The 26,718-nt window shown below is 44.7% G+C and overlaps 2 protein-coding genes and 1 pseudogene across 3 annotated transcripts; 2 read left to right on the forward strand and 1 right to left on the reverse strand.

The window, feature by feature from the left end:
• The first annotated feature begins 1,192 nt into the window (after positions 1-1,192).
• LOC101757491 lies at positions 1,193-2,147 on the forward strand (annotated as a pseudogene).
• Positions 2,148-5,353: 3,206 nt separating this feature from the next.
• LOC101786890 (threonine--tRNA ligase, mitochondrial 1-like) lies at positions 5,354-20,346 on the forward strand. Its single transcript, XM_004973111.2, has 20 exons — positions 5,354-5,718; positions 7,282-7,519; positions 7,679-7,738; positions 7,838-7,927; positions 8,193-8,267; positions 8,381-8,509; positions 8,603-8,692; positions 9,149-9,237; positions 9,345-9,441; positions 9,504-9,590; positions 9,708-9,792; positions 11,405-11,499; positions 11,591-11,623; positions 11,918-12,004; positions 17,492-17,584; positions 18,482-18,574; positions 18,656-18,877; positions 19,260-19,331; positions 19,724-19,795; positions 19,957-20,346. The coding sequence occupies exons 1-20, from the start codon at positions 5,402-5,404 to the stop codon at positions 20,050-20,052; spliced, it is 2,220 nt and encodes a 739-aa protein (XP_004973168.1). The 5' UTR covers positions 5,354-5,401; the 3' UTR covers positions 20,053-20,346.
• A 1,322-nt stretch (positions 20,347-21,668) lies between these two features.
• Positions 21,669-26,708, reverse strand: LOC101752745 (homeobox protein knotted-1-like 13). 2 transcript variants are annotated; one of them, XM_022827406.1, is made up of 6 exons: positions 26,043-26,708; positions 23,484-23,604; positions 22,608-22,801; positions 22,390-22,521; positions 22,095-22,234; positions 21,669-22,004 (listed from the first exon to the last, which is right to left on the reverse strand). In XM_022827406.1, the coding sequence occupies exons 1-6, from the start codon at positions 26,562-26,564 to the stop codon at positions 22,001-22,003; spliced, it is 1,113 nt and encodes a 370-aa protein (XP_022683141.1). In that variant the 5' UTR covers positions 26,565-26,708; the 3' UTR covers positions 21,669-22,000. The 2 variants fall into 2 exon arrangements, with proteins under 2 accessions (XP_022683141.1, XP_004973169.1); XM_004973112.3 differs by having other exon boundaries at positions 21,669-22,012.
• Between the last annotated feature and the right edge of the window lie 10 nt (positions 26,709-26,718).

The following is a 26,718-nucleotide window of genomic DNA, read 5'->3' on the forward strand; positions in this document are numbered from 1 at the left end:
ACACTATATTTGTCATAATAATGTCAAGTGCATGGTAAAATGAATGGTCTGCTATATAGCTACACTATATTCGAAGCTGATTGATTATGATTATGCTTGTGGGTTGTGCAGGGGCTGGGGACTGGCGCCGTGATCCTGTTCGCATTGAGCGGGAAGCACTCGTGCGTGCTGGTGTTCAGTAAGGATCTCTTCTTCATATACCTGCTGCCACCGATCATATTTAATGCAGGGTATGGTGTTTATGCAAGCGATTGCTACGCGCTGCGATTGTTTTATGTCGTTACTTGGTAATTTTCCTCTGTGCCCATAAACGAAAATAAGATAGAAAGAGCACAACAATTAATTAGAAGCACATCAAGAAGATTTACTCAATTAAACACTTCAATAGCAAAAACAACTGTGGTGTTTAAATAATTCTGCAATTATGTCAATGAATATTTGGCGCTAAGAGCCTTGGTGATGCATCATATATTGTTTACTGACCTAGGTGGTGTGTAACTCATAATTGTCCTTTTTTCATTCCATAATTTAGGTTCCAAGTGAAGAAGAAACAGTTCTTCCGAAACTTCATTACTATTACGCTGTTTGGTGCAGTTGGGACCTTGATCTCTTTCACTGTAATATCCCTTGGTAGGGGTTTATTCCTACATTGTTTTTTTTGTGATTTATATATGTTTCTGGTTGCTTCACTCACATTTTGATCACAGGAAATACATATACAATGGGTTAAAGGATTGGTGCAGAAGCGAGAAGCTGAGGCTAGAATAAAAGAGATTGAAGCGGAGAAGAGTAAACCATTTGCTCGAACAAGGTACTAGGCAGATGGTGCCACCTGTGTTTTTCTCAATTTTTTGTGTAATTAGGTGTGTTTCTGTCCACTGATAACTGATAAATAAGGCTTGATATATAGCTATCCTATCCTTTCTAGGCCAGTAAATGTTGAACCCTGTAACTGAAACACTAGAAAAATAGACAAAAACTTCACTGGAGGTAATGGTGATCTCTGTCTCCTTCATGCTAGTCCAAGTGGTCATCAGTCTAGCTATAATAATTGATAGCTGCAATCAGTCCAAGTTGGTTCAATGATATACTCGAGTGCTGTGTGTGTATGAAATTGATATACTCTATTGCTGTGTGTGTATGAAATTGATATACTCGAGGCCTTCTAATATGAAATTTGTGAGTTCGATAGATGCCTGAAATTGATTGGAATTCGGAGAACACTCGAGTGCTGTGTGTGTTGTTTGCCGAACAAGTTGAAAAAGGAAATCGGCCAAACACACACTTGAATGCACTTGGCTATGCTGAGGTTGAGAAAGGGTTCAAGGAAAGGACTGGAATTGTGGCTACCAAGGGTCAGATCAAGAACAAATGGGACAAGTTGAAGGAAGATTTCAAGGCATGGAAGAAACTAATGCTAAGGCAAACAGGGACTGGTTGGGATCCTATAAAGAAGACTATTGCTATGGATGATAAATGGTGGAAAAAAGCTAGAGCTGTAAGTTGGTTAAAAAATTCATTAATATTTTTTTCCATATGTCAAACCTATTGGTAATACTTATAATAATATTATGTGCTTATTTCAGGACATTCCGGGTTGTGGCAAGTTCAAAAAGAAGGGCCTTGAGAATGAAGATGAATTAGCCAAGTGTTTTGCTGACATTACTACTATTGGTATTGATCATTGGTCTCCTCATGCTGTGAATGTTGAAGCAACCGAAAATGTTGATGTGACACAAGATGAGGCAACCAATTTTGAGCCAGAAGGTGATGATTTCATTCCTGAAACACAAGAGGAGGATATTGGTATTTCTCCTTCACCTGCGAGTGGCAAGAGACTGGCAAGGCCTGTTGACAGGAGTGGTAAAAAAGTGAAGTCTTGAAATGCACTCCTAATTCAAGAAGCAGTAACAAGTATGGCAAGTTCAGCCAATGAATATGTTTCGAAGAGACATGGAAAATATTCTATTGAGGAAGTGATGGAGGTTGTGATTGCTTGTGGGGCCGGCTATAATAGCAATGAACATTACATGGCGTTTGAACTATTTGTGAAGAAGGAGCAAAGGGAGATGTTCATGACCTTGCCTACTAATGAGATTAGGTTCAATTGGCTTAGGAGGAAGTACAATGATAAATATGAAAAGTAGAAATTGGCTTAGTGAGAGTGATGTCATTTGTGTATGCTACTATTTTATTTTTATCGCATGTGTGGTACATTTTATTTTATTGCATTTTATTTATGTATGACAGTTGTACCTTACATTTCATTTATGTCAATGTTCACAGATGACTTCAAGTGAGTCTGATAAATCTAGTGATTCTGATGGTGAATATTTTTTTAAAATGGTTGAGAGCTGTGGTAAGCTAGCACAAAGTTATCATGACTCATATATGGATAAGGCACCGCCGATATTTATGTTTTCACAACAAAGTGGAATGGGATGGCTGATGGAGACGGTAAACACTCCAGGGGAGTGCCATCAAATGCTTCGGATGAATGAGGTTATTTTTCAGGATCTTCATGATGTGTTGGTTGAGAGGTACGGATTAAAACCATCGAAGCACGTGAATACTTATGAAATGTTGGCCATTTTCCTATTCACATGTGGTGGGTGTGAGTCAAATAGAAGAGGACAAGGACAAAATAAGTTCAAACACTCAGGTGAAACCATTAGTAGAAAATTTCATGAAGTTCTAAATTGTGTGGTTGCCATGGCACAAGATTTCTTGAGACCAACAGATCCTAATTTTCGCAATGTGCACAAGAGGATTAGGAATGACAAGAGAGCATACCCACACTTTAAGGATTGCATTGGTGCACTTGATGGAACCCATATTCGTGTGTATTTATCACCTGAAGAACAAGTGAGATATATTGGTAAGACTGGAATTGCAACTCAAAATGTGCTTGCCGTTTGTGATTTTGATATGCGCTTCACCTATGTGGCTGCGGGTCAACCGGGTTCTTTGCATGACACTAGTGTATTGTACCATGCATTGAAAGCAGATGTAAATATCTTCCCACATCCTCCTCAAGGTAAATATTTTTCCTTATGTTCCTTTTCATATTTGTATGCACAAACTTATCTTATTTTACATATGTGTAGGCAAGTACTATGTTGTAGATGCGGGCTATCCCAATCGTCCGGGGTATCTAGCTCCATACAAAGGTGAAAGGTACCACTTACCCGAGTGGCATCGAGGTATGGAACCAAATACTCCAAAAGAGAAGTTCAACCGTATACACTCATCTGTTCGTAATGTTATTGAGCGCTCATTTGGAGTATTAAAAATGAAATGGCAAATCCTTTACAAGATGCCCGGTTATTCAATGGTCACACAAAAGAAGATTGTTGCTGCTACTATGGTTCTACACAATTTCATACGTGAACATGCTAGCGTTGATGTGGACTTTGCTAATTTTGATAGAGATCCTACCTACATGCCTACTATTCCGGAAAGATACAACAAGTATGCTGTGTCTCAACATGCCTCTGATGGATCAACTTCGGAATCAAGCTTTGTGACTATGGACACCTTATGGCTACATCAATTGCCCTAACATGGAATTAGTGCAATGATTATTGTAACGACCTTATTTTGGAACTATGAATTTATTTCGAAATTTTAAATTTTTGGAACATGTAATTTATTATTATTTTGGACTTCAATGCATGTACTTTCATTTTATATTTGTGATAAGTAGTTCAAGTCGAACCAGGGGCAAGAAAGGCAATCTACCCTCAAACTCCTCTTTTCTGGAGCTAGGGACACCCTCCCAGCTAAACACCCTCACCAGACAGCTCCAACTCCACCCAGAGCTGGCTCCACTTGAAGTTCTGGAGTGGAGCAGCTCCACCCAGAGTTGGAGTCATGCCAAACAGGAGCTTAGTCTAGGGGTGTCGGATGAGAGTCCAGGTGAGGACGAATCAGGATAAGAGATAGGTTGGAAGCTATATTGTGACACAAAACTCTCAAAAAATAAGGTGAGAATTTAAAAATAAGATGAGAGTCCAAATAAGATACATCACAGTACGGTGGAGACGGTAAAGATACTCTTGTATGGCTTCCATCAGCCTGATAGGAGTCCTATAAAGCTATTCCCATTGCAGGGTTTCTTTGTGCGGTTTCCAAAAGTACTATGTCATTTATGTATATTTGAGTTCGTGAACGAAACAATATCTCCCAACAACATCTCCCAACGTAAAGTTTCATTTTATAATATTATTGGTTAGCTATAGTAATTAATCGTAAGATATGTAATTGAGCACGATATGATGAAATGAAATTTTATAGTCTTCGGATTTCAAGAAACGATGCATACATAAACTCTTATTGTGTGTTTTGGTTCCAGGGATGACGTAGGGATGACGTGGGATGGGACGGGGCGATCCTACTTCGTCCCACTATTTGGTTCGGAGATACTAGGGATGAGTCCATCCCCACAAGGGGATATTCCCTCAAGATGTGGGATACCCCTATCCCTCCAAAATGAGCGGACGGGGGCGTTCCACTTTTCTCCCGTCAGCCCCATTTTTTCCCATCAGGTGGAGCCATCCCCAGCGCGGGCGGAGCTATCCCGACAGGCGGAGGCGGCGCGCCGGAGCCATCCCGGCGGGTGGACGCGGCCGCGGGCGGAGGTGGCCGCGGGCGGAGCCATCCTGGCGGGCTGAGGCGGCGCGGTCGGGACCCAGGCCGACAGGTGCGGGAGCCGCGGCAGCCGGCTCTGGTGAGGTGGTGGGCCGGCGCGGATGGGGAGGAGAAAAGGGGCGGCGCAGATGAGGAGGAGAAAAGGGGGCGGCGCGACGGCCGGCTCTGGTGAGGCGACGGGCCGGCCTGGTGGGGAGAGAAGGTGACCCTCCATGGCGGGGGCGAGGCGAGCTCCGCAGCCAGGGCTGACGGGGTGGAGCAGGGGGCGGCAGCGTGGAGAAGATAAGGGGAAAAATAAAAAGGAAAAAAATAGAATGGGTATAGGTTGACACGTGGGACCCACACATTACTGTAGCTAACGGTGTCAACAATGTCATCCATATCATCATCTCAACCTTTCTAACTAAATATTACAAGATGAGACCGTCACATCCTATTTGAACCAAACACTAAATGGGACCGTCCCATCCCACAAAACTGAAATGAGATCGTACCGTTCTATGCTGTCTCCCATCCAAACACAAACACATGCTTACCTACTCCCTGCTTCGTTCTACGCTGTCTCCCATCCAAACACAAACACATGCTTACCTACTCCCTGCTTCGTCTCCGGACTCCGGATCACCAGCCTGTTCGCTTCAGCTTTCAACGGGCTTCTAAGCTGAGCGAACAGTTCCGTTCACGAGCCAAATCGGCCCGTTTCCCCCTTGGTCGCCAGGTCGACGCCGCCGCCTCCGCTCCAATCCACTTTATGCTAGTGTGCCTCCGGCGAGGCCTCTCGCTCGTCCGGCAGCACACCCCCCGCTTCCTCCCCTCATCGCCTCTCCGTCCCGCCCGCTTCCTCCTCCACCACCTCTCCGCCGCCGCCGGGATGGGTGAGGGCTCCTCTGCCGGGAAGGACGCAAAGGGGACGGGGAAGGCCAAGGCCCCCGCCGCGGCTTCAGCCCTGGTCGTCGCGCGCGACGACTCCTACCTGGAGGCCATCACACAGAAGAGGATCCGCATGTTCGACGACATCCAGGCAAGGCGGGCCCTCGAGCGGCTCAATATTGGCGGCGAGGTTATCAAGTGAGTGCTCTGCCTCTCACGATCTGCTTACGTGGTTGTTGTCGAATTAGAGTTATGCATTTGAATCATAATTCGCACTTGTTTAGCTTTGGAAATTCATATGTCACTATGAGTGGCGGAGCTTGAACTGGAATTGAGAGGGGGCCAATCTTTTTTAGAGAAAGGATAAAATCCGACCTACTATATCCCCATGGTGGATATATACAACGAAAGGACTCTAATCCTCAAAAATGTGGACCTCAAAAACACAAGAAAGAAAACTCTAAGACAAAGAAAGACAATTAGAAGACTAAGCTTCAATCTTCCTCTTCGTCTATGTTTGAACCTTGCATTGTCTTTATGCAGCACCAATCCATCACATCTCTTTTCTGCTTAGAAACTTGATGTCGGAATCATCCAAGCAGAAAACTTGTCTTCTATTGCTCGCGTCGTGCATAAACCATAAAAACACTCCGCCTAGGTAATGAATGTCGTGCCAAAGGACCTTCAAGACGATGCATCCAAGAAGGACATGACGTCAAAGACACCATCACCGCCCATCCGGCGAGCCGGAGTAAGGTTTTCACCCAAATGACCTTGCAGAAAGCACCACAACAAACGGCTCAAGGGAGGGAAATGACACCGAAGGGCGCCGCCGTTGCTGACACCGACACAATAGTCGGGTAGGGCTTTCGCCCGAAGCTCGTGCATGACCACACCATTGCCACAGCAAGAAGTCCGTAAACCACCACGCCACTGGGGAGGTCAAGTCGTGCCGGCAAAGCCAACACTGCCCGTCACCTGCTATCAGCATGAAGGATTTATGACAACCGAGGAGGACAACAACCACATCCACACGAGCACCGCCGGCAGCAACAGCCACCATGCCCCAGCACCGTCGTTGTCACCAGGCCTGGTTGGCCGCCCACCTCACACGCCGCTGCCACCGAGCCCCATCGGCAAGCCGATGGAGGGAGAAAGGGAGGGGGAACGGGACAGGGCGTAGAGGATTTGATGACGAAAGCCTCTAGACTTGGTTGTCACCATGCCGCAGCTGGCCCGCCAGAAACACCGGAGCCAGAGCGGCAAATCTGGGCATCGAACCGCCGGATCCTCCCATGACAGGACCGGAACCGTGCCGTCCTGTCCGCAACGACGTACGTGCGCAAGTCTGGCTGAAATCCCTGCCGCCGCCTTTCTCATGGCCATCGGGCTTCTGGTGGCCCGCTCAGGTGACGAGGAGGAAGAGGTGGAGTAGGGGGCGGAGACAGGGCAAGGTGGTGCGAGGGGGTGGAGCGGGAGGCGGCGGCGGTGTGGGGAGAGGATAAGGTTTACCCGGGGGGGGGGGCAATCTAACTTGAGTTGCTAATAGAGGGGGCCAAATTAGGAAATTCCTAAGCACTTAAGTGGTAGAATTATGAGCTCATTTATTAAACTTTCTAGATCAGGGGGGCCGAAGCCGACTCTGGTCAGCACAAAGCTCTGCCCCTAGTCACTGTGGAACATGAACTGCCTGTTGTTCTCTTGTTTGATATTACGATGGATTTTCACTTTTGAAGCATTGTTTCGGGTTATGTCCTTCAGAGTAACTCTACCTGATGGCGCTATCAAGGACGGGAAGAAGTGGATAACAACACCAATGGATATTGCTAAGGAGATATCAAGTGGATTGGCAGCTAGTTGTTTGATAGCTCAAGTGGATGAAACACTCTGGGATATGGGGAGGCCACTGGAAGGTGACTGTAAATTGCAGTTGTTCAAATTTGATAGCAATGAAGGCCGTGACACCTTCTGGCACTCAAGTGCTCATATTCTTGGAGAGGTGGGTTGGTGTTTTGCATGTACAGTCTTTGAGCATGTTCTTTCATTTACACCTCCTGTCATTTTGCATGCTATTTTGTTCGTCCAATGAGTTTCAGTATCTGTATGTGACAATTCATTTTCAATTCAATTATCACTAATTACAGATGTAAATTTGCAGTCTCTTGAGAGAGCGTATGGCTGCAAGCTGTGCATTGGGCCTTGCACTACAAGAGGAGAGGTATGGAAATGATCTGAGAATCAATCAGCTTAATGAATTAGCGAAGCCATCTTTTCAGTGGTTGAATTGTTTTCTAATGTCTCCTCTTAACATATTAAGGGTTTCTACTATGATGCTTATTACAATGATCTGACATTGAATGAGGAGCACTTTGGTATCATTGAAAGCCAAGCTCATAAGGCTGTTGCGGTATGCTGTGAACTTTAACCTCATTTCGTTTAAGTTTATGTTGAACTTATCTTGTGGGTACTATCTACCTGGATGGTTTATTTCGACACACCTTCTGTGAGCTAAAAAGTACATATGATGATTCCAAATCTTGGAATTGCTAATGCTGTATCAATTTGATACCAAATTTGAAATTGGTAATGATGTATCAATATATTGCATTGTTTTTCTTTTGGCATAAGTGAAGTACTTGACTTTTTAAACCATTAGAGCTTACTTGGTGCAGGAAAAGCAGCCATTTGAACGCATTGAGGTCAGCAGGGCAGAAGCTCTTGAAATGTTCGCTGAAAATAAATTCAAGGCAACCTTCCTTGCTCCTGTCTTGTTTGTTTCATTCTTCTACATCTTTTTGCTGCTTATGTCAAATCTACGTGAGCTCCATTCATTTGTAAAAAAATTGATCTACATGTTTAGGTTGAAATCATTAATGAGTTGCCCGAGGACAAGACTATTACAGTATATAGATGTGGTCCTTTAGTTGACCTATGCCGTGGACCCCACATCCCGAATACTTCATTCGTCAAAGCTTTCGCTTGTTTGAAGGTAAAATGATTCTTTGGTTTATTCACTAATCTCCAGATTCTCTTTTCAGTCAAATTGGCCATTTCCGATTTAAACTTGCATGTAAGTATTCAGGCGTCATCATCTTATTGGAGAGGAAAAGCAGACCGCGAAAGCCTGCAGAGAGTATATGGAATTTCTTTCCCTGATTCTAAACGTCTCAAGGTATTATAGCATAAAATTTCTGATTTTATGTTATCACCAATGATATGGACAATTGTAAACTGATTCCTAATCAATAGCCCTACTGAACATCTCTTACATTTGCATTTTAGATACCAGCATAAATTATTTGTTTCAGCTGACTAAAAAAGAAAGTTTTACACACATGAAGATATGACAACTATTCACAGAATCAGTACCTGGTGCCTATGGGTATGGGGTTGGGGATATTAGCACAACATGCTGTATGGTAATCTTGTAAAACTGTTACTGAGCTTATCTCTGTGGCATGAATTTGTATTGTTTCGTTCAGATAAAATATCTGTTTCAATATGGTTATATGAAGACAGGGCATGCCTTTTTTATTTTTTATCATGATAATATGTCCCTGACATGTTTTCATTTTTTATTTGATTGGTCTCTTTTTTTCATCTATGTTTATTGCATGATACTTTGCAGGAATATAAACATCTTTTAGAGGAGGCTAAGAAACGTGATCATAGGTTACTAGGGCAGGCGCAGGAACTCTTCTTTTTCCATCCACTTAGGTACCTTATTACTCCTTTATTTATGATTTTCTCTTCTCTTTCTTTCATATCTCGATCTGACATCTTCGGTTTATGATGAGTTGCTGGTTGTATTTACAATTATGCAGCCCTGGAAGCTGCTTCTTCCTTCCACATGGTGCTAGGGTATATAACAGACTGATGGACTTTATGCGACAGCAGTATAGAGATAGAGGATACCAAGAGGTATGTTTGTTATTTACTCAGTGAGATTATAGGTGTTTCTGTTCCTTATGCATGTCTTATAGGTGTTGAGCCCAAATATTTACAATATGCAACTTTGGGAAACTTCTGGACATGCTGCAAACTACAAGGAGAATATGTTTGTTTTTGAGGTAAGCGCATCCACAGCTGATACATCAGAATCATAAGTGTCAAATCTTATTTTTACATTTGTAATAGACTCCTGAATTACTAACCTCTGCTGGTTGCTTGTTGGAATGATTCTCCAGATTGAGAAACAGGGATTTGGACTGAAGCCAATGAATTGCCCTGGCCACTGTTTAATGTTTGATAATAGAGTTCGTTCATACAGAGGTGAGTGTCTTCCTAATCTGATATTGTATTCTAAATTGTTTCTTTTTTTAAAGTGAAGCATGCTGCTTCACAATAATACCTTAAAATGTCTTCCTTTCTGAACTGTTTTTGTCCTTCCAAATGTAATGCTTCGTCTATTTCCTTGTTATAGGTTCAGTATTTTATTATTACTAGCTTTATGGCCGTGCATTGTATCAGGAGAACAGGAATTTCAATAAACATCCAATAGAATGCAAGGTTCCAGGTTATTCGTGGTCATTGGATCAAATAAGGACGGCGGGCCTGTTCGCTTCAGCTTATAAGCCTGCTGAAAAGCTGAGACGGCTGATTTGTTGTGAGAGGAAAATACTGTTTGGTGGCTGATAAGCTAGCTGAATAAGCTGAAGCGAACAGACTACCGATTTTTGTACATTTCTGAGAATAATAAAAAAACTCCAGCTTTGATGCCCTTAAATTAGTAGTCCCATACTCTTCAACAAATGCAAAAGTTAAACAAAACTCAAATGATTAAAAAAACGAAAAACCTTACAAAGTTACAAGATTCAGTATCAAATGCAACTTTGTGGTGTAATCCCTCAAAAACAGTAAAGAGTGGCAGGCTTTGTAGAAACAATTCACTATTTCAAACAAGCATAATCTTCCCTTCCATTACATGGACAGAATAACAAAGTTGTTCCCTTGATATCTTGCATAACCCTTCCCTGTTGCGTTGTTTAAATGCTCCTGTTGAACCTTCCTAATAGCCGGCACCATATCTGTGTAAAATGTAGCTGTTCAAATATATCCATTATAATTGAAAACTTTAAAAAAGAAAGGCTCAAACACAGAGCATATAACTCTACACAAATAAGCAATACGTGTGTAAGGAAGTCTTGATCTGTAAAACCAATTTGCACTAACCAGCAGCCCTGATTTCCCACACGAGCTACCATGCAATCTTAGCAAATTTCACAGCAAGCAGTGCAAATAAGAAAGCTCCAACCAGCATCCTCCCACTTGTTCCACTTGGCAGGCGTGTCATTTTGCCAATCCCATGCTAGTTACAAAAGAGAGGTGGCCCATTTCTTTATGTAGCTCTCAAATTTGTTTTTATTGTCTGTACAACTCATTAAATTTCATTACTACCAAACCAAACTGTAGTATGTGAAAGCATTTAGTTCCTAAACAGTAGCATCTGGAAATTGGAAGGTATTAAAATGGTAGTTAGCAATTCCGGCCTTCTTTAAAAAAATGCACCATTAGCTGGCACTTTAAATTCAGAATTCTCAGGTCAATTGGTGTGGGCTCTATATTCCATAGAGCATCCTGTATACTGTGAAAGGAAAAATACCTAATACGAGAGGCTGTGCACCAACTCATAATTAACTTGTGCTTAAGAAATCTTGGATCAAAGCTAGACTGGATCCAAAGAAGCCTGTACTCAGTGCTGTCTCTGACGGTAACTCCCAATGGCACCACATGCGTAATTTAAGCTTGATTGTTGTTGTTCCAATCATCCTTTTTTTAGTATCTTCATTTTTAAGGGCACCGTAATTTTTTTTATCATTCTTGTGCATTTGTTGACAAACCTTGTGAAATGGTTGCTTTTCTTCTTTTTGAAAATGCGCTACAGAGTTGCCTCTTCGCATGGCTGATTTTGGAGTTCTTCATAGAAACGAGCTTAGTGGTGCACTTACAGGCTTGACACGTGTTAGGAGATTCCAGCAGGTAATATTGCTGTACTGTGAGTTTCCAGTTACATTTAATGATTTTCTTCTGTCCATACTAACTAATATTTTGATGTTTACATTTCCGACAGGACGATGCTCATATCTTTTGCAGAGAGAACCAAGTAAGCTTTATTTGCGTAGACCATACTTGTTTACAATCCTCTAGAATGAATCATATCATACTTTCTTTAGCAATTTATTTCACTATAATTTATACAAAAGTATATGCTGTTATGCTAATTGCTTTGGCATGCTGAAGACCAGCACCCTGCATGCATTCTAATTCGCATACCTGTTTGCACAAGTTGTATAGTGTGTTAGCTGATTCCTTTTTCTGGCTGTAGTGGTTTGGATTAGTTGGATAGGTTTCCATGTATCGTTGCCTTCCTTTGTAAAAAAGTTTGTTTTTATTGCAGATCAAGGATGAAGTTAAGGGTGTTTTGGAGTTCATAAATTATGTTTACAAGATATTTGGCTTCAAATATGAGTTGGAGTTGTCTACGGTATTGTTCTATTCTTTTCTTATACTGATGCATTTATAAGTTCAGAAGAACCAGAATCTATGTTCTAAAATTGGCACGAAATAATGACATTGAGGGCTTTAAGTTGCAAGTTTAATTGTTATGGCTTGTTTATTGATGATGAACAGCAATGGCAGAGATAACCCTCGCTTGCCCTCTCGCTGGAGGCTCCGAGTCTTGAGGTTTATCTCTGCTTACCCTAAACAAATCTCCCATTTCTTTATTTATAGAGCCGGCCTAACAGATAGACTAACCAAATCTTCCTAAACAAATCTCCAAACAACTTCGAACTAATCTAATCAAGCCACTAACAAACCGACTAATGGGCCCAAATTATCTAGCCGCTTATGGACACTACGCCTTTATTCCTTTGCTGGAACTTGCAGTCGAAGAAAGTGTTCACAACATTAATATGCATGATGAAGTTCACTTATATGTGTTAGAGTTAAGTCTTGATGGTGATAGAATAATGTATTAGTAGTGCTTGTGTGCACTTAGTGCCTGTGAGCACTTGTACCCGTGGGTGATTCGTGCCTACGTGCACCTTATCACCACTTACTGCTTTAGATGCTCTTATCTACTTAGATGCTTTTTAGATGCTTTGCTTAGCTTCTAAGCCACCTACCCATGGTTGGCCTATATGTACCCCAAACAACCCCTTTGTGGGTGTGTGGAATGGAAAGTGATCTTTTGGGCTAACAATTGGTATCAGAGCCTAATTTCCTTCCCACCCTCTCCTCTCCTCTCTCCCACCCGAAACACCTGTGCTACAGTACCTTAGCCCGAAACCCTAGCCGGTGTGCGGGCCCACCCTGGCGGCGGCACACCTCCCGGAGCATATCCGGCAGCCGGAGCACCTCCTCCACCCTTTCATAGCCCCGGCGGTGGCTCGCGCGGATCAGGGCGGATGTGCTGCGGATCGGGTGCGGTGGTAGCAGGATTGGGCGCCAGCACCTCGGGCGTGAGCGGCGGTCGCGGGCGGTGGCGCGCGAGGCGCGCAGGCGGTGGACGTGGGCGGTAGCACGGAGCAGCGGACCTGCTGCTCGGGCCGGCGCGGCGGTTCGTGTGGACGGGCGGCGGCACGTGCAGGCGGTGCGTACGGGCAGTAGCCACCCGCGTCCGCCTGCTGCTCGAGCTCAGGAGCGGCGGCGCACAGTTGACATAGGCGGGCGGTGGCGTGCAGGCAGCGGCGGCAGCGACGCACAGGAGGTGAGCTTTCTTCCCCGACTTCCCTTCCTCATCCATGGCAGGCTCTAGGCGGGTGGCAGGAGGCGTGGGTGGCGCTGGTCCAGCGGCTAGCGTGGCTCCGACGACCGGCGCAGCGCCTGCGGACGACGCAGGGCGCGTGGCCAGTGCACTGCCAGTGCGCCCGGCTCGCTCCTTGGCCCGCTCGCGAGCCTCCTCACACCACGGCCACGACCAGTGGGTGGCGCCGCAAAGCGGCGGCTGAGGAGGCGGCGGGAGGAGCGGCGCGCGGCGCGACCGGAGGAGGAGCAGCATGCGGCAGCACGCGTGGAGGCCGTGGCGGCGGTAGCGCGGTTGTGTGACGCCGAGGCGCGAGAGGCGGCTGTAGCTCGGGCAGCGCGCGCGGCGGCTATGGAGGCCGCGGCGGCGCATGCAGCGGAGGCAGCCTGCCTAGCCATGGAGGAGGCACAGGCGGCAGCGGTGGCTGCCACCTAGTGGCGTCTGGAGGCGGACCAGCTACGCGAGAAGGCGGAGGCGACGCGCGAGATGGTGCGGCGCGACGAGATGGAGCTGAGGCGCGCGGCGCAGGGCGTCGGTGCTGAGGTGCAGGGCGACCGTCCTGAGCTGGAGGAGGCGGACTGGCGGCGGAACGCGGGGGTGGACCGGTGGGTCGGGTCCAGGACCTGCATCGAGGCGCGGACAGCGGGCGTCCTCGGAGCAAGTGGAGCTCTGTCCACGATTCCGGCCTTGACTTCGACTCCGACTCCGACTCTGACCTCGACTCCGGGCACCAACCCTCGAGGGTCGTGAAGACCATCATCCGGGAGTCCGTCGGTAGCACGTAGTGGTCGATGTTGACGAAGGCCAACTACATGGAGTGCTCCTCGGTGATGAAGGTGAAGCTCTAGGTGCGGGAGATGTGGGACGCGGTCCAGTACGGCGACGTCGACAGCACGAGGACCAATGAGTGCTCGAGGTGTTGCTCGCCGTGATCCCGATGGAGATGGCGGCGAACCTCTCAGGGAAGAGGACTGCCAAGGCCGCCTGTGACGCTATCGCTGCGGCCCGAGTTGGTAGCGACCGTGCCTATAAGTCCACTCTGCAGAAGCTTCGGCAGGAGTGGGATTGTATGGCTTTCAAGCTGGTCAAGGACGTCGACGAATTTGCCCTCCGCCTCTCCAGCCTGATGCAGCGGCTGGAGCGGTACAGTGATGACGAGATCAAAGAGGAGAAAGCCTTCGCGTCGTTCCGAAGAAGTACTCGCAGCTCGCTATCTCCATCGAGACGCTGCTTGACCTCTCAGCACTGTTGACCGAGTATCTGACGGGGCGACTCAAGGTGTTCGACAACCGCGACGAGCCTTCTTCTGGCGGGGAGGTCATCTTCGGTGGTCAGCTCCACCTCACCGAGGAGAGGTGGCTCGCCCGCCAGAAGAAGCGGAAGGAGGAGTCTTCTTCCTCGACACGCGGTCGCAAGCGCGGCAAGCCGCCCAAGGCGTGAGGACGGCGCATGAGGGGGCGCCAAGGGCAATGCCGCCGACGAGCGCGGGGCCGCACAATACGACACCTGCCACAACTGTGGCAGGACTGGTCACTGGCACGGCCAGGCCCACATTGCGCAGGCTGCGGAGGAGGAGCCGGCTCTGTTCCTGGCTCACGGGACCATCGAGCTTCTTCCCGCGGCACCGGCCACGACGGCTCTCCTCCACGTCGACGAGCCGCGCGCGCACATCTCCCTCGGCGATGGTACCAGCGACGACAAGATCGACGGCTGGTTCCTGGATAGTGGTGCCACATAACACATGACCAGGCGCTGGGAGTACTTCTCCGACTTGAACGTCGACGTGCACAGCTCCGTCAAGTTCGGCGACTCTTCGGCCGTGGAGATCAAGGGCGTCAACTCCGTCCTCCTTATCGCCGAGACTAGCGAGCACCGGCTCCTCACCGGTGTCTACTACATTCCCGCGCTGAGGGACTCGATCATCAGCCTTGGGCAGCTGGATGAGAAAGGGTTGCGCGTGGAGATCGACAGCGGAGTGCTCCGCATCTAGGATCGACACCGCCTCCTCCTCACCAAGGTGGATAGGGGGAAGAACAACCTCTACGTCCTCTACGTGGAGGTGGCACAGCTCAGCACCAAGGAGATGGTGCGGGGCAAGATGGTGGACGGCAGCTCGACTTCGACATACAACGACTACGTTCACTTCGAGGGAGCTGGGGGAGTGGGCAGCTCTCCTTCGCCGAGCGTGCCTACCCCAGTCTTTGGGTCTCCACCGACTACGGCGAGCTCTTCACCAGCGTCAGTGAGTCCTCCACCAACTCCGGCAAGTACTCCTGGCGCAGCGAGCTCTCTACCGCCACCACCACAGCTGGCCACGCTACACTCTAGCACCGACGGCCACTCCTTCGAGCACTGCTTCGTCAACACCGGCTCACGATGAGCCCCGCTCGGTGGAGTTCACCACTCCGCTCCCTCACGATGAGGACCGCGTCAATGCGTGCAGACATTCTCGGCGACCAGCCGGTGTCGGGACGGGTGCCTCACGACCTCGAGGCTGTGCTTCACCTGATGCGCGACGATGGTCAGTCTTGCTCCTTCGCTGAGGCTGAGGGACACGCGGCTTGGCGCGCTGCGATGCAGATGGATGTCGAATAGCAAGTCCGCTTAAGCCCTGGCGAAGAACCCTATCTTCCATGAAGCGGCTACTTGGAGGAAGGGAGTGTCAAGGCAACCACATCAACACTCAGGAAGAGTCAACTTCCAATAACTCCGAACCAGACATGGGATGGTTCGTTTGCCATTCAGGACTTAGGGGGAGAGTGTTAGATTTAAGTCCTGATGGTGATAGAATAATGTATTAGTAGTGCTTGTGTGCACTTAGTGCCTGTGAGCACTTGTACTCATGGGGTGGTTCGTGCCTACGTGCACCTTGTCACCAATTACTGCTTTAGATGCTCTTTAGATGCTCTTATCTACTTAGATGCTCTTTAGATGTTTTGCTTAGCTTCTAAGCCACCTACCCATGGTTGGCCTATATATACCCCAAACAACCCCTTTATGGGTGTGTGGAATGGAAAGTGATCTTTTGTGCTAACAATATGGACAGATCTTTTCCATTTTCCTTTTTATTTTCTTTATAGAAAAAAAGTCCAAATTACTACCTTCAAGTATAGCCAAAATCCGAATAACTCCCTAAACTAGTTTTTAGTTCAATTTACATCCTAAACTATGCCATTTATCCCCTAACACAATTTATCTTTTTTTTTGTTTCTTCATACGCATGTTGAATTTCAATTTCAAATTTTGCAGGGTGGTAGTGGACATCACATACACTCAAAAAAATATATCATTAATTTTTCATCACTATTTTTCTTATAATTTTTTATCCCAAGAATCAATTTATTATTAAATGTCATACCCTATCAAAATAATGATAAAAAATTCATGATGTATTTTTCTAACATGTGTTATGATGTCTTATATCATCTCGGAAAATTTGAACTTATGATTCCCCTTGTGCTTGGATGTCTTATATCATCTCGCAAAATTTTAACTTATGATTCCCCTTGTGCTTGGATGTCTTATATCATCTCGCAAAATTTTAACTTAAGACTCCACTTGCTTGGAGAAACAGAAAAGACAGATTGTGTTAGGGGGTAAATTGAACCAAATGGTATAGTTTAGGGGGTAAACTGAACCAAGAATTAGTTTAGGGGGTTATCCGGATTTTGTTTATACTTGAGGGGAGTAATTTGGACTTTTTCTTTTCTTATATATGCGCTAATCACAGGATTACCGGTGAATCTGTGTTCCAATGTCTCTATGGGCACATACTTCTCTTTCTCAACCTATTAAAATCTGGGCAATCATGCTAGTTTGTTCAATATTCATGGTTGGTTGCATCTCTTTCATTATTATCCCAGTGAGCTGTATTATATAATCTAAGTTACATTCTTGTATAACATAGAGTTGGTAAAGTTCTCAACATGATGTTTGATCTATGTTCTAGCATTTGATCTTCATGACCCTTTAATTCTGAACAGCTTGATTGGATTGATATATTGTCTTATGGTGATCCAAAAGACACATTCTTTGCAAAATTACTGAGAGTTTGTATGTTACATTGTGACTGCCATTGCTTTTTCATCTTTGCTATTGGATTACCATTATGACAATATCTTTGGGGCAAAGTGCTAAGATATAACGATTTCTGAGCCTCAAAGACAACACTGAACATTTGATGGTGCTTAGTTCATACTCTGATCATAATGTCATTTTTTCCAGAGGCCAGAGAAGTATTTAGGTGACATTGATACCTGGAACAAAGCAGAGCAACAACTGACAGAAGCCTTGAATGAGTTCGGGAAGCCATGGCAGGTACCTACACAAAGACTACGAAGAGCCATTTTCCCTTAATGTTTCCATGCATCAGTGCATTTGTAAACAATATTGCTTATTTTGGTGCAGTAAAGGGAGGTTTCACTAAATTATTCTGTTAAAATCCTATAAACTTGATCTTGTGTGTCTCATGATTTTTTGGATTCACTGATGCTAGGAAGTCCAATCCTTTGGTGAAAAAATAGAGCTTCTTACAATCAGAGTATGTATTATTAGCTTTAAAGATATTTAATGTTGGTATCTGATACGGCGCCGGGGTCTTTGAGGCGTGCGTAGGGGAGAATGCAGAAGCAAACGAGCTAGGGAAGAAGAGCGTAGCAAGTATCTATGCTGGGACGCCGAGGTGCTCTCACCGCCGGCCGAGGAGGTGTTCCTCGCCACTGTCAAAGACAACTCACGCCCTGAAACAGGGAGAGTTTATTTCTTCGATGCCCTAATACAAAACTACGGCTGCCTTTGTAGATGAGGCGAGCCTAACAATCAAGTAAGTATAACTTAACAAATCAAACTAACTTATCCCTAAATCTCTCCCGCACAAACAGAACTCGTGCAATCCTCTTTAGCCACAATCAGTTGGTGTCGTTGTGGACTCTGCCCTTTTCTTCCTGCGATGATACGTGCGGCCAATGAAAGCACCCACAACAGTATCTGTTAGCAATTTGACAATTAAACAAACAATTATGTTGTTTTCAGTTCATCTTGGGATTGAAGTATTGGAATCTTGTCATCACTCTTACTACTCTGATTGTTTTAGGTGCTATGAAGAGTGTGCTTCCTTTATTCCTGTTGCTCTAAGAGGAAGTGCATATTTTGCTAAATTGCTTAGCCATGGCATTGTTTTGTATTTAAAGGACTTATGTAGATATCTGAATGCAGATTAATAAAGGAGATGGTGCTTTCTATGGTCCCAAAATTGATATTGGTGTGTTTGATGCCCTCAAGAGGAAATTTCAGTGTGCAACCCTACAGGTTCCCTTGAACCTTATTCTGTCACTAACTGTATATTTATCTTTAAAAAATCGTGTATCTAACCTATATTATCTGTTACAGCTGGATTTTCAGCTCCCCCTTCGCTTCAAGCTTACCTACTCTGCCGAGGATGAAGCCAAACTTGAAAGGCCGGTGATGATACACAGGGCAATCCTAGGATCTGTTGAAAGGATGTTTGCCATTCTTTTGGAGCATTATAATGGTAAATGGCCCTTGTGGCTAAGCCCTCGCCAGGCCATTGTTTGCTCGGTATCTTCGGGTTCAGTGGAATACGCAAAACAGGTAAATTATCTGGAAACTGACTTGAACTTTCTTCTCTGTGGTAGCTGATGTTAAAAAAGAAAAATCTGCTGTGAGTTATATTTCACCTGATCCTCACTGGTTAAATGGTCTTCTAGATGTTCTTTGCAGTTAGTAGTGTGAAATTGCTTAGTTTTTGTCTCTAATTCAAAGAATAAATATTTACTAATTTAGAGTTGGTTGATGAGATCATTACATTTATGCTTGTTTTAACTCAAACTTTGATAGCTTTAACTTACCATGGTATCCTTATGGGTTTCATGTAATCTATGTTCCCAATGTATTCCCTTTTACAGGTTTAGGCAAACTGGACCTTGTTTATTATACAAACTCGCTAACTGATCATTTGCTCTTCTCATACCAGGTTCTTGCCAGGCTACATGAAGCTGGTTTTCATGTTGACATTGACATGAGTGACAGGACAATCCAAAAGAAGGTACTTTAGATCTTTTATATTTGTTTTCTCATCTTTTTTTTTAAAAAAAATTCTCAATCACAAAAGTAAGGAATTGCATGTTGCGATCTGTGCTTGTTTCGTGTTGCATCAAAAAATGCTTAATTAAGTAATACTCCCTTCGTTCTAAATTATATGTCGTTTTGTTGTTTCAATATTCATAATTTTTGCTATGCATCTAGACATAGCGTATATCTAAATGCATAGCAAAAGCTATGAATTTAGAAAAGCTAAAATGACATATAATTTGGGAAGGAGGGAGTAGGATTTATAACATTAAGACTATCCATGTCATTTTTCATGATGCAGTGAGCAAATTTGTGTTTGATGTTTTAGTATAGCGGTTCATATGCATATTCCCTGTTTTCTTGCAGGTACGGGAAGCCCAAATGGCCCAATTCAACTACATTCTTGTTGTAGGTGCTCAAGAGGCAGAGACTGGAAATGTACGTCTTTTCCTCGTGCCATTTTTCCATATAATTCTGTATGAGTATCATCCTGAGATATTGATGCAAGTATCATCCTCAGATATTGATGCAAGCATAATAGAATTCCTTGCTGGTTCATGCGAAATACTGAATTGAGTGGGTCCCTTTGTGTATTGCAGGTATGCGTTAGGGTAAGAGACAGTGCGGACCTAGCCACAATGAACGTTGATGGCCTCATCACACGTTTCAGGGAGGAAACAGCAGCTTTCAAATGATATTGACGCTCCATAATTTCTCAGTCAGTAAGTTCGAGAAAAAAAAAATTCAGTCAGTAACTCCCCATTCGTGATTTTGACGGTTTGTAGTGAATAGCATCAAATTCTTAGAAAGCTACGAAGGCTTGTCTTTTGTTAATTACAGATGTGCAAGTTAAATACCTTGATTTTATGTTATACAAAATGCTTTGTTGCTTTATTTCATTTATTTTGAAAGTCTTTTGGTTCTGTAACTATTTCACTTGGATTCTGTCCATATCGCCGTTCAATGTAACATGCGGATCTCCTGGACCAGTCTGGCTGCACGATTTCATCGTACTGTTACTAAGAAGAGTGCATGCCATTTTTCAATGAAATGAAATTGTCACTCTTAGTGTATAGTTTTATTGCACAGATTCATAGACAGCATGCAACATTTAATTTTTGCGTGTAGTTATGATAACATTCTGCGAGTTTTATTAGGTTTTATGAGATTTGGTAACTATGCCATGTGTTTTATGTGGATGGAACTCCCCTCCTCTCTTCTCATAATTAAGTTGCCAAGTCTGCAAAACTGCTAATGTGGCATAGGATTTAATGCTCATAGAAACCATCCATGACTCTTCACTAAGATTGTTAACGCCCATCTGACCGGGTAGAATGCTTTACTGCTGTCTTTTAAGGAAAATCAAAACGCCCGCCGTGTCGTGCTGCTGTTGGGGATGCAGACGCACTCCAGAAGTTCGATTATACAGTAAACTATAAGTAATGGCTCCGTTCAGCTTCAGTACTATATTTTATATTTTTATCTCGTGCGGTCATGCCTGCTCTTCGTATTCACTCATGTCGTGAGTCGCGAGTGAGCATGGTCTTCCGCGAGTCGCGACTGATCTTCCGCTCGATTATCAACGCAGTTGCTATTTGCTCCCAACTACACCACTGCATTCATGCTCGCACACTCACTCCGCCTTTTGGTAGAGCGCCGGCCGGCTCTGTGGCATCCCGAGAGCTGGAGCCGGCAACACAAGAGTTGTTTTCCTCTCTCCCCAGTAAGGATCTGTTGAAGCTACAAATTAGGGCTCCTCCAGCTCTAGCTCTCATAATGCTACAGTACGCACGTCAGGAGGAGCCGCACGTCAGGAGGAGCCGGAACCAGCTAGCGCTCCATCAAAGAGGCCCCTCACTGATGCCATCCCCCTATTTTTTGACCTCCGTTCGAACTCACTTTCACTATTTATCCCCACCTCTATCACCGCTCACATTCAAGCTCACTTACCCAGTTACCCCTATTCGCAGGTTCCATAAGAAGAATCCTAACCAAGCTCAATTGGTTCGCTAATATCTAAAATGAATTTTCAATAACAGCACTAGCTCGATTGGCACAATTGAGTTGCATGCACCAACCAATTCAACCCAAAAATATTTAAGCTGATGAGGAAAGTTGGGCTCCAACAGGTACAATACAAAAATATGCAAACAGAACTGAAAGCTGGATGGAAGAATATTAAAACGTGCAACGTGGCATACTGAGTATATAGCAATATACACAGAATATATACACCACGTCTGAACAAAAATTGTGTAGAAAGGCCATCTCAAACATTGGAATTCTACCGTGTGTGGAGAACAAAAAAAGATAAATGCCAATCTTGTAAAAAAAATATTACCATATGGTGTCTAGCAATCAATTATAAATATTGCCATTTTATACAACCCTTTTGGAACAAAGAAAAAGGAACTTCCTCTAATCTTCAATAAATCAAACCCGTACAGAAACTATATAATTCCTAAGAGGCAATTAGGTTCGTCCACAAAAGACTACTGGTGTCCTAAATGGCTGTTGATCCTGCTGAGAAGTTTTCTGATCTAAGTACCGCTGTGCATTGCTGCCTTCCCTAATTTCACGTGGAACTCGCTCAATTCAGCATTCAGCCCTCAGCTATGATCCCATGAATCCTATGAATTGCCATCACCTGCGTTGCTTTTTTGTTCAAATTAAGTACACATCAATTGATCAGCACAACTCGAGGTTATACCACGGGTGGGCAAGATTAATTCAGTACCTTTTGCGTTTGCTTTTGGCATTGGTGGATGATGAAGATGGGTTACTATGCCAGTTCCTTTTCCTTTGGTTGATGAACCAATTGTTGATCTGCTTTAGCTGTAGCCCAGTTTCTTGAACTAGCCGAGCTTTGTCTTCCTCCTGCATACCCAAAAAAAATATTCATACAAGTTGTTGTAGTTGTTGCCACAACACATAATCCAAAATAATAAAGGCATCAAGTCAAACGGTATGGGCAACATGGCTGTGCTCAAATGCTCGTACAACATGAAGCTATAGCCTGACTCAACACTTACTGTTGGGTATGGCCACTTCGAATGAGACTGCCACCAAGCTTTCAGTGTAGAAGTTGTATCTCCTGGCAGCTTTCCTGCTCGTCGTTTGCGAAGAATTTCTTCTCGAATGTCTATAAGCTTCTCTTTGTAACCCTGTATCCGCAAGTGGTTAATGAAATTTATCCACTCACATCAAATTTCAGTAGAATAATTATTGGAGTTCACTCTGAAGTCCGAACCTGCTTGAGCTCGTGCTTTAGCTCTTGACGAACACGTTCCATTAGGGACCGTTCACTTTCTGTGGGAACAAGCGGGCCAAAGCCCATAGTATCAGGACTGTCCAAGCCTGGATCATATATGTTACCCTCACTATCAGCCTGATCATCTTCACCATCAGACATGGTTGCACCCGTGCCCTCACCCGGCGAGGCACCTGTCAATGCATTGTCAATTAATAACATGGAGGTTTTGCCAACAGAACAAGAGGCAGGTCACAATCTTGATTGGCCATATATAGGATACAGCACTCTGTAACAGAAATACGTACTAAAAGCAATCAGAAGTAATTGTTATGTGACATACTATATCAGGGGCATGGATAGTAAGATACTGTGCTCGCCATTTCTGTTCACTGACTTTCCCTGGCATAGGTCTGAGTTAAGAAATTGTCCAAGAACACATCTAATCGCAGCCAATGCAGGCCAGTTAATGTTTAACAAATCGCATTTACACAGAACAAGCTCAAAGATGCACAAACGTTTTTGTTGATGACCGGATTAGAGACTTGAGTACCAGATCACTGCATATACAAACAAAAGACAGGAATTCTAGAATCTCTACATAGCAGCTGATTCAACTTTAAACTTATCTAACAATTCAGAATAATGCACGCAAGATCCGACACAAGAAAAAGGACAGTTCTTTGATCTAAAAATAAAACATTTTCAATAAAATAAAGATGTGAAATAAAAATATGATTTGCAGCAGGATTTTGAGGTCCTAGTTGAATCAACTGGAAAAACAGGTATTAATTTTTGGTAGTATGAACATGATGAAAATAAAAATGTTGCTTATGTAAATTAAATAAACATTAAATTAATAGAGAAGAACAAAACCTGTCAAACTCTGCAGATTCTGTTCAAGTTCCCAACAAGCCATCACTGCTTCCATTGCGTGAACACGAACATGCTGTTGTAGTTGTTCTTTGAATGAACAAAGTAGCAAGACATAGTGCGTCTAAGAAGAGAAATAAACATAGATTAATAGTGTAATTGTCAAATACAATGGTTAAAAAATCATCGTTTTAGAAATAAAATAATAATCTCTCAAAAAAAAACTCTTGAAGTAAAAGTTAGGAGAAGCAAAAATAAAGGAGGTTTGTAAATAGCCATAAACAATTAAGGAAGAAGTCTGAATTACTCACCTGGAGTATGGTTGAAGTGCTAAGAGGCAATTCCGGGAAGATTTAGTTAGTCTAGTTGGAATTGTACCTTCTAGCGAGAAGCTTTTCATAGGAGGAGATCTTAATAGGCATGTAGGTACAACAAGTACAGATTTCGAGACGGTTCAAGGAGATTTTGGGTATGGTACTAGGAATCAAGAGGGTGAGGAAGTCTTGGACTTTGCGGTAACTTTTGACTTACGATAGAGAACATTTTCTTTAGGAAGAGACAATCCCATTAAGTGACTTTTAGTAATGGTCAACACTATAGCCAGATTGACTATCTGTTACTGTCCGGGTGGCATGGACTATCACAGGACATACGCCCAAGATTCAAGAGAATCGGCAAGGAACACCGAAGAATACAACGATGCCAGCTCAAAAAAAACACACAAATTATGCTAACTTGTTTTCGTTTTCTATGCTGGGCAAATAAATAAAACTTGAAATTTATACTAGTTATAATTAGATGGGACCAAGGTTATGCTGCATCGAGGTTCTGGTCGCATGGCCCTAGATACTTTCAAGGACATACCCCGAAATAAGTGGATAAAACAAGAACCAAACAAAAGTACCATGGACCATCTTTTAGCAAACTGATGGTCCTGTACAAATGCAAACAACAAATGATATAAACAAGAACAATACGTGGAAGTACCACTACTGCACTATGCCACGTTCTTCAAAGCTATAGTAAATGGGGTTTCAAAGGGATGCCCCTGCTATTTTTTTAATATTTGAGTGACTCGATATCCATCATTTTTTTTAGATCTCTGGTTGATTTATGCCATCTAATTTATGTCCTCTACTTTTTGAACTAAAATAATGTATTTAGTTGCATCAACAAAAATAATGTATTTAATCATTTTGGTAGACTCAGTTCTACTCATTCCAGTTGCAACATAACATGAGCTACTCCCACACTTTATTACATATGAGCTTGTAACATAATATTTCCTACATCTGATTCTCACAACTATTTCAGTAGACTCAGTTCTACTCATTCCAGTTGCAGCTAATGCAGAAAACAAAATCAAGGGCCACCATATTAAGGAATCATGTGGACCTACATGTAAAAACCCTTGAGCATAGTGACAGGCATAACCAGGGCCCAGAGGTTGCTATGGATTGAAAACATCTTTACCAACCTAGGCGCAAACTTTGCCCAATGACTCCACCCATAACAGGAAACCATATAGTCCCTACAACATTTATGGCGGTCAAGCAAGAGACACGTACAACCCGCCCATGCCGATGGGACAGAGAAGAGAAGAACTAAACCCTTCTTCGGAAAAAGAGCACACAAAATCCCCTGCTTTTTCGCACTATCTGTTACATCTACTCAGATTCCACATGCAGAAGGGACACTGCCCCAAATCGCCAGTCAACCAGAGAAGCTAACAAAAGTGGTGCCCATGCCAATCATTTCTCGTACAAACTTGTTTGAAGAGTGGTTGATGATAGGAGGTTTCTCGAATATTAATAGGCCCTAGCAAAGTTGTAGTCAAAACCCTGCTTGATTGCAAGAACACAATATCGCTACAAGCAGACCAATTAAAAACAGGATTATTTCCTAATAGAAAAATGAAGGAAGAACAGGATTAAGAAATCCTCCCTCCGTACCAAATTACTATTTTTGACTTTCCCACGTACACATGCATAGTAATTTGGGACGGATGGAGTAGACTAAGAACGCGGAGCAACATGGTCAAAGTCTCAAAGAAGCTGCGCGAATCAAAACCATGAAAAAAAATATGTGAAAATTTTCCTTGTTTCCGTCTTGTGAAGTTCCCTAACCATTAACCAAGAACAGAGAGGAAAAACAGATTGGCTCAAAAGGTAATAGACCAAAACATCAAAATCAATCAAGCTTGGTGATCTCAAAATCAAACTCCCGTTTCGTTTGAATTGCTAGCTTGTACAATTAAAAACCCAAGCAAGCAAAACTTAGAGACGAGAGGAAACAAACATGCCTGCAAGATTATATGCTAACAAAGCCTCGGAAGGACGCGAGTCTCTTTTAGCCTTTAACCCTGGAGATTAAATAACCCCTCTAACACCAACTTTGCCGTGATTAAATTACGGTAAGCGGGCACTCGCATCCCGTAATCAATCTGACGCCACCATCCACCAATCCCAAGGCAATCCAAATAGCAACGGAAAGGGGGGAGCGCGACGAGCCGAGGAGAGGAGAGGAGGCGGAGAGACAGGTGTCGTGGATTGGCGTGCTCACCATGAACTGGTCGAGCTCGCGGCCGTCGTCCCCGGCCGCGGCGGTAGCGAGGCCGGAGTACTTGACGACGACACCCTGCGACTGCGCGAGCTGCGCGTCGATGCGGGGGAGCTGGTCCACGGGCGTGGCGATGCGGAGGCACGCCACGTGCGCCGAGAGCAGCTGCTCGTACAGCGGGTGCGCCAGCACCTCCGCCTTGCACCGCGCCGCGTCCGCCTCGGGCTCCTCCGCGCCTCCTGCCGCGACCACGCCGGCGCCCATCGCCGCGACCGCGTCCTTGCCTGCTCCGCCCATGTTCCACTGCAGCCCCGCCGCGGCGGCTGCAGCCGCCGCGGCCGACGGCGAAGCCGAGGAGTCCGACGTCGTCTGCAGGTGCAGGAAGCTCCCGTCGCCGTACCGCATCCACGCGGGCGGCCCGCCTCCGCCGGCCCCAGCCGCCGCAGCCGCAGCAGCCGCGGCAGCGTCGTCCGCGCCGAGCTGAGGCATGGACATCTCGTGCGGGAGGTGACCGTGGAACGCCATATGCTGACTCCCCCGCCTCCGGCACGCGGCCGAGCTGCCTAGCAGCCTACCTATGTGAATGGAGACTTACGCAGCCGCGCGGGGTTATCTCGGCGGCGTCGCTCAGGGAGTAGGGAACTAGGGTAGCGGAGAGAAGAAGGAGAAGAGCGGCGAT

The sequence above is a fragment of the Setaria italica genome, chromosome VI, assembly GCF_000263155.2.
Source record: "Setaria italica strain Yugu1 chromosome VI, Setaria_italica_v2.0, whole genome shotgun sequence".
NCBI classification, from domain to species: Eukaryota; Viridiplantae; Streptophyta; class Magnoliopsida; order Poales; family Poaceae; genus Setaria; species Setaria italica.

Coding starts and splice junctions, on each gene's coding strand:
- LOC101752745 (XM_004973112.3), bottom strand. CDS start 26,564: ATGGCGTTCCACGGTCACCTCCCGCACGAGATGTCCATGCCTCAGCTC. Junction 23,605..26,042: donor GCGAGCTCGACCAGTTCATG/GTGAGCACGCCA, acceptor TTCTCTTCTTAG/ACGCACTATGTCTTGCTACT. Junction 22,522..22,607: donor TAAAGCACGAGCTCAAGCAG/GTTCGGACTTCA, acceptor TTGCGGATACAG/GGTTACAAAGAGAAGCTTAT.
- LOC101786890 (XM_004973111.2), top strand. CDS start 5,402: ATGCTAGTGTGCCTCCGGCGAGGCCTCTCGCTCGTCCGGCAGCACACC. Junction 5,719..7,281: donor ATTGGCGGCGAGGTTATCAA/GTGAGTGCTCTG, acceptor TATGTCCTTCAG/AGTAACTCTACCTGATGGCG. Junction 9,591..9,707: donor AGAATATGTTTGTTTTTGAG/GTAAGCGCATCC, acceptor ATGATTCTCCAG/ATTGAGAAACAGGGATTTGG.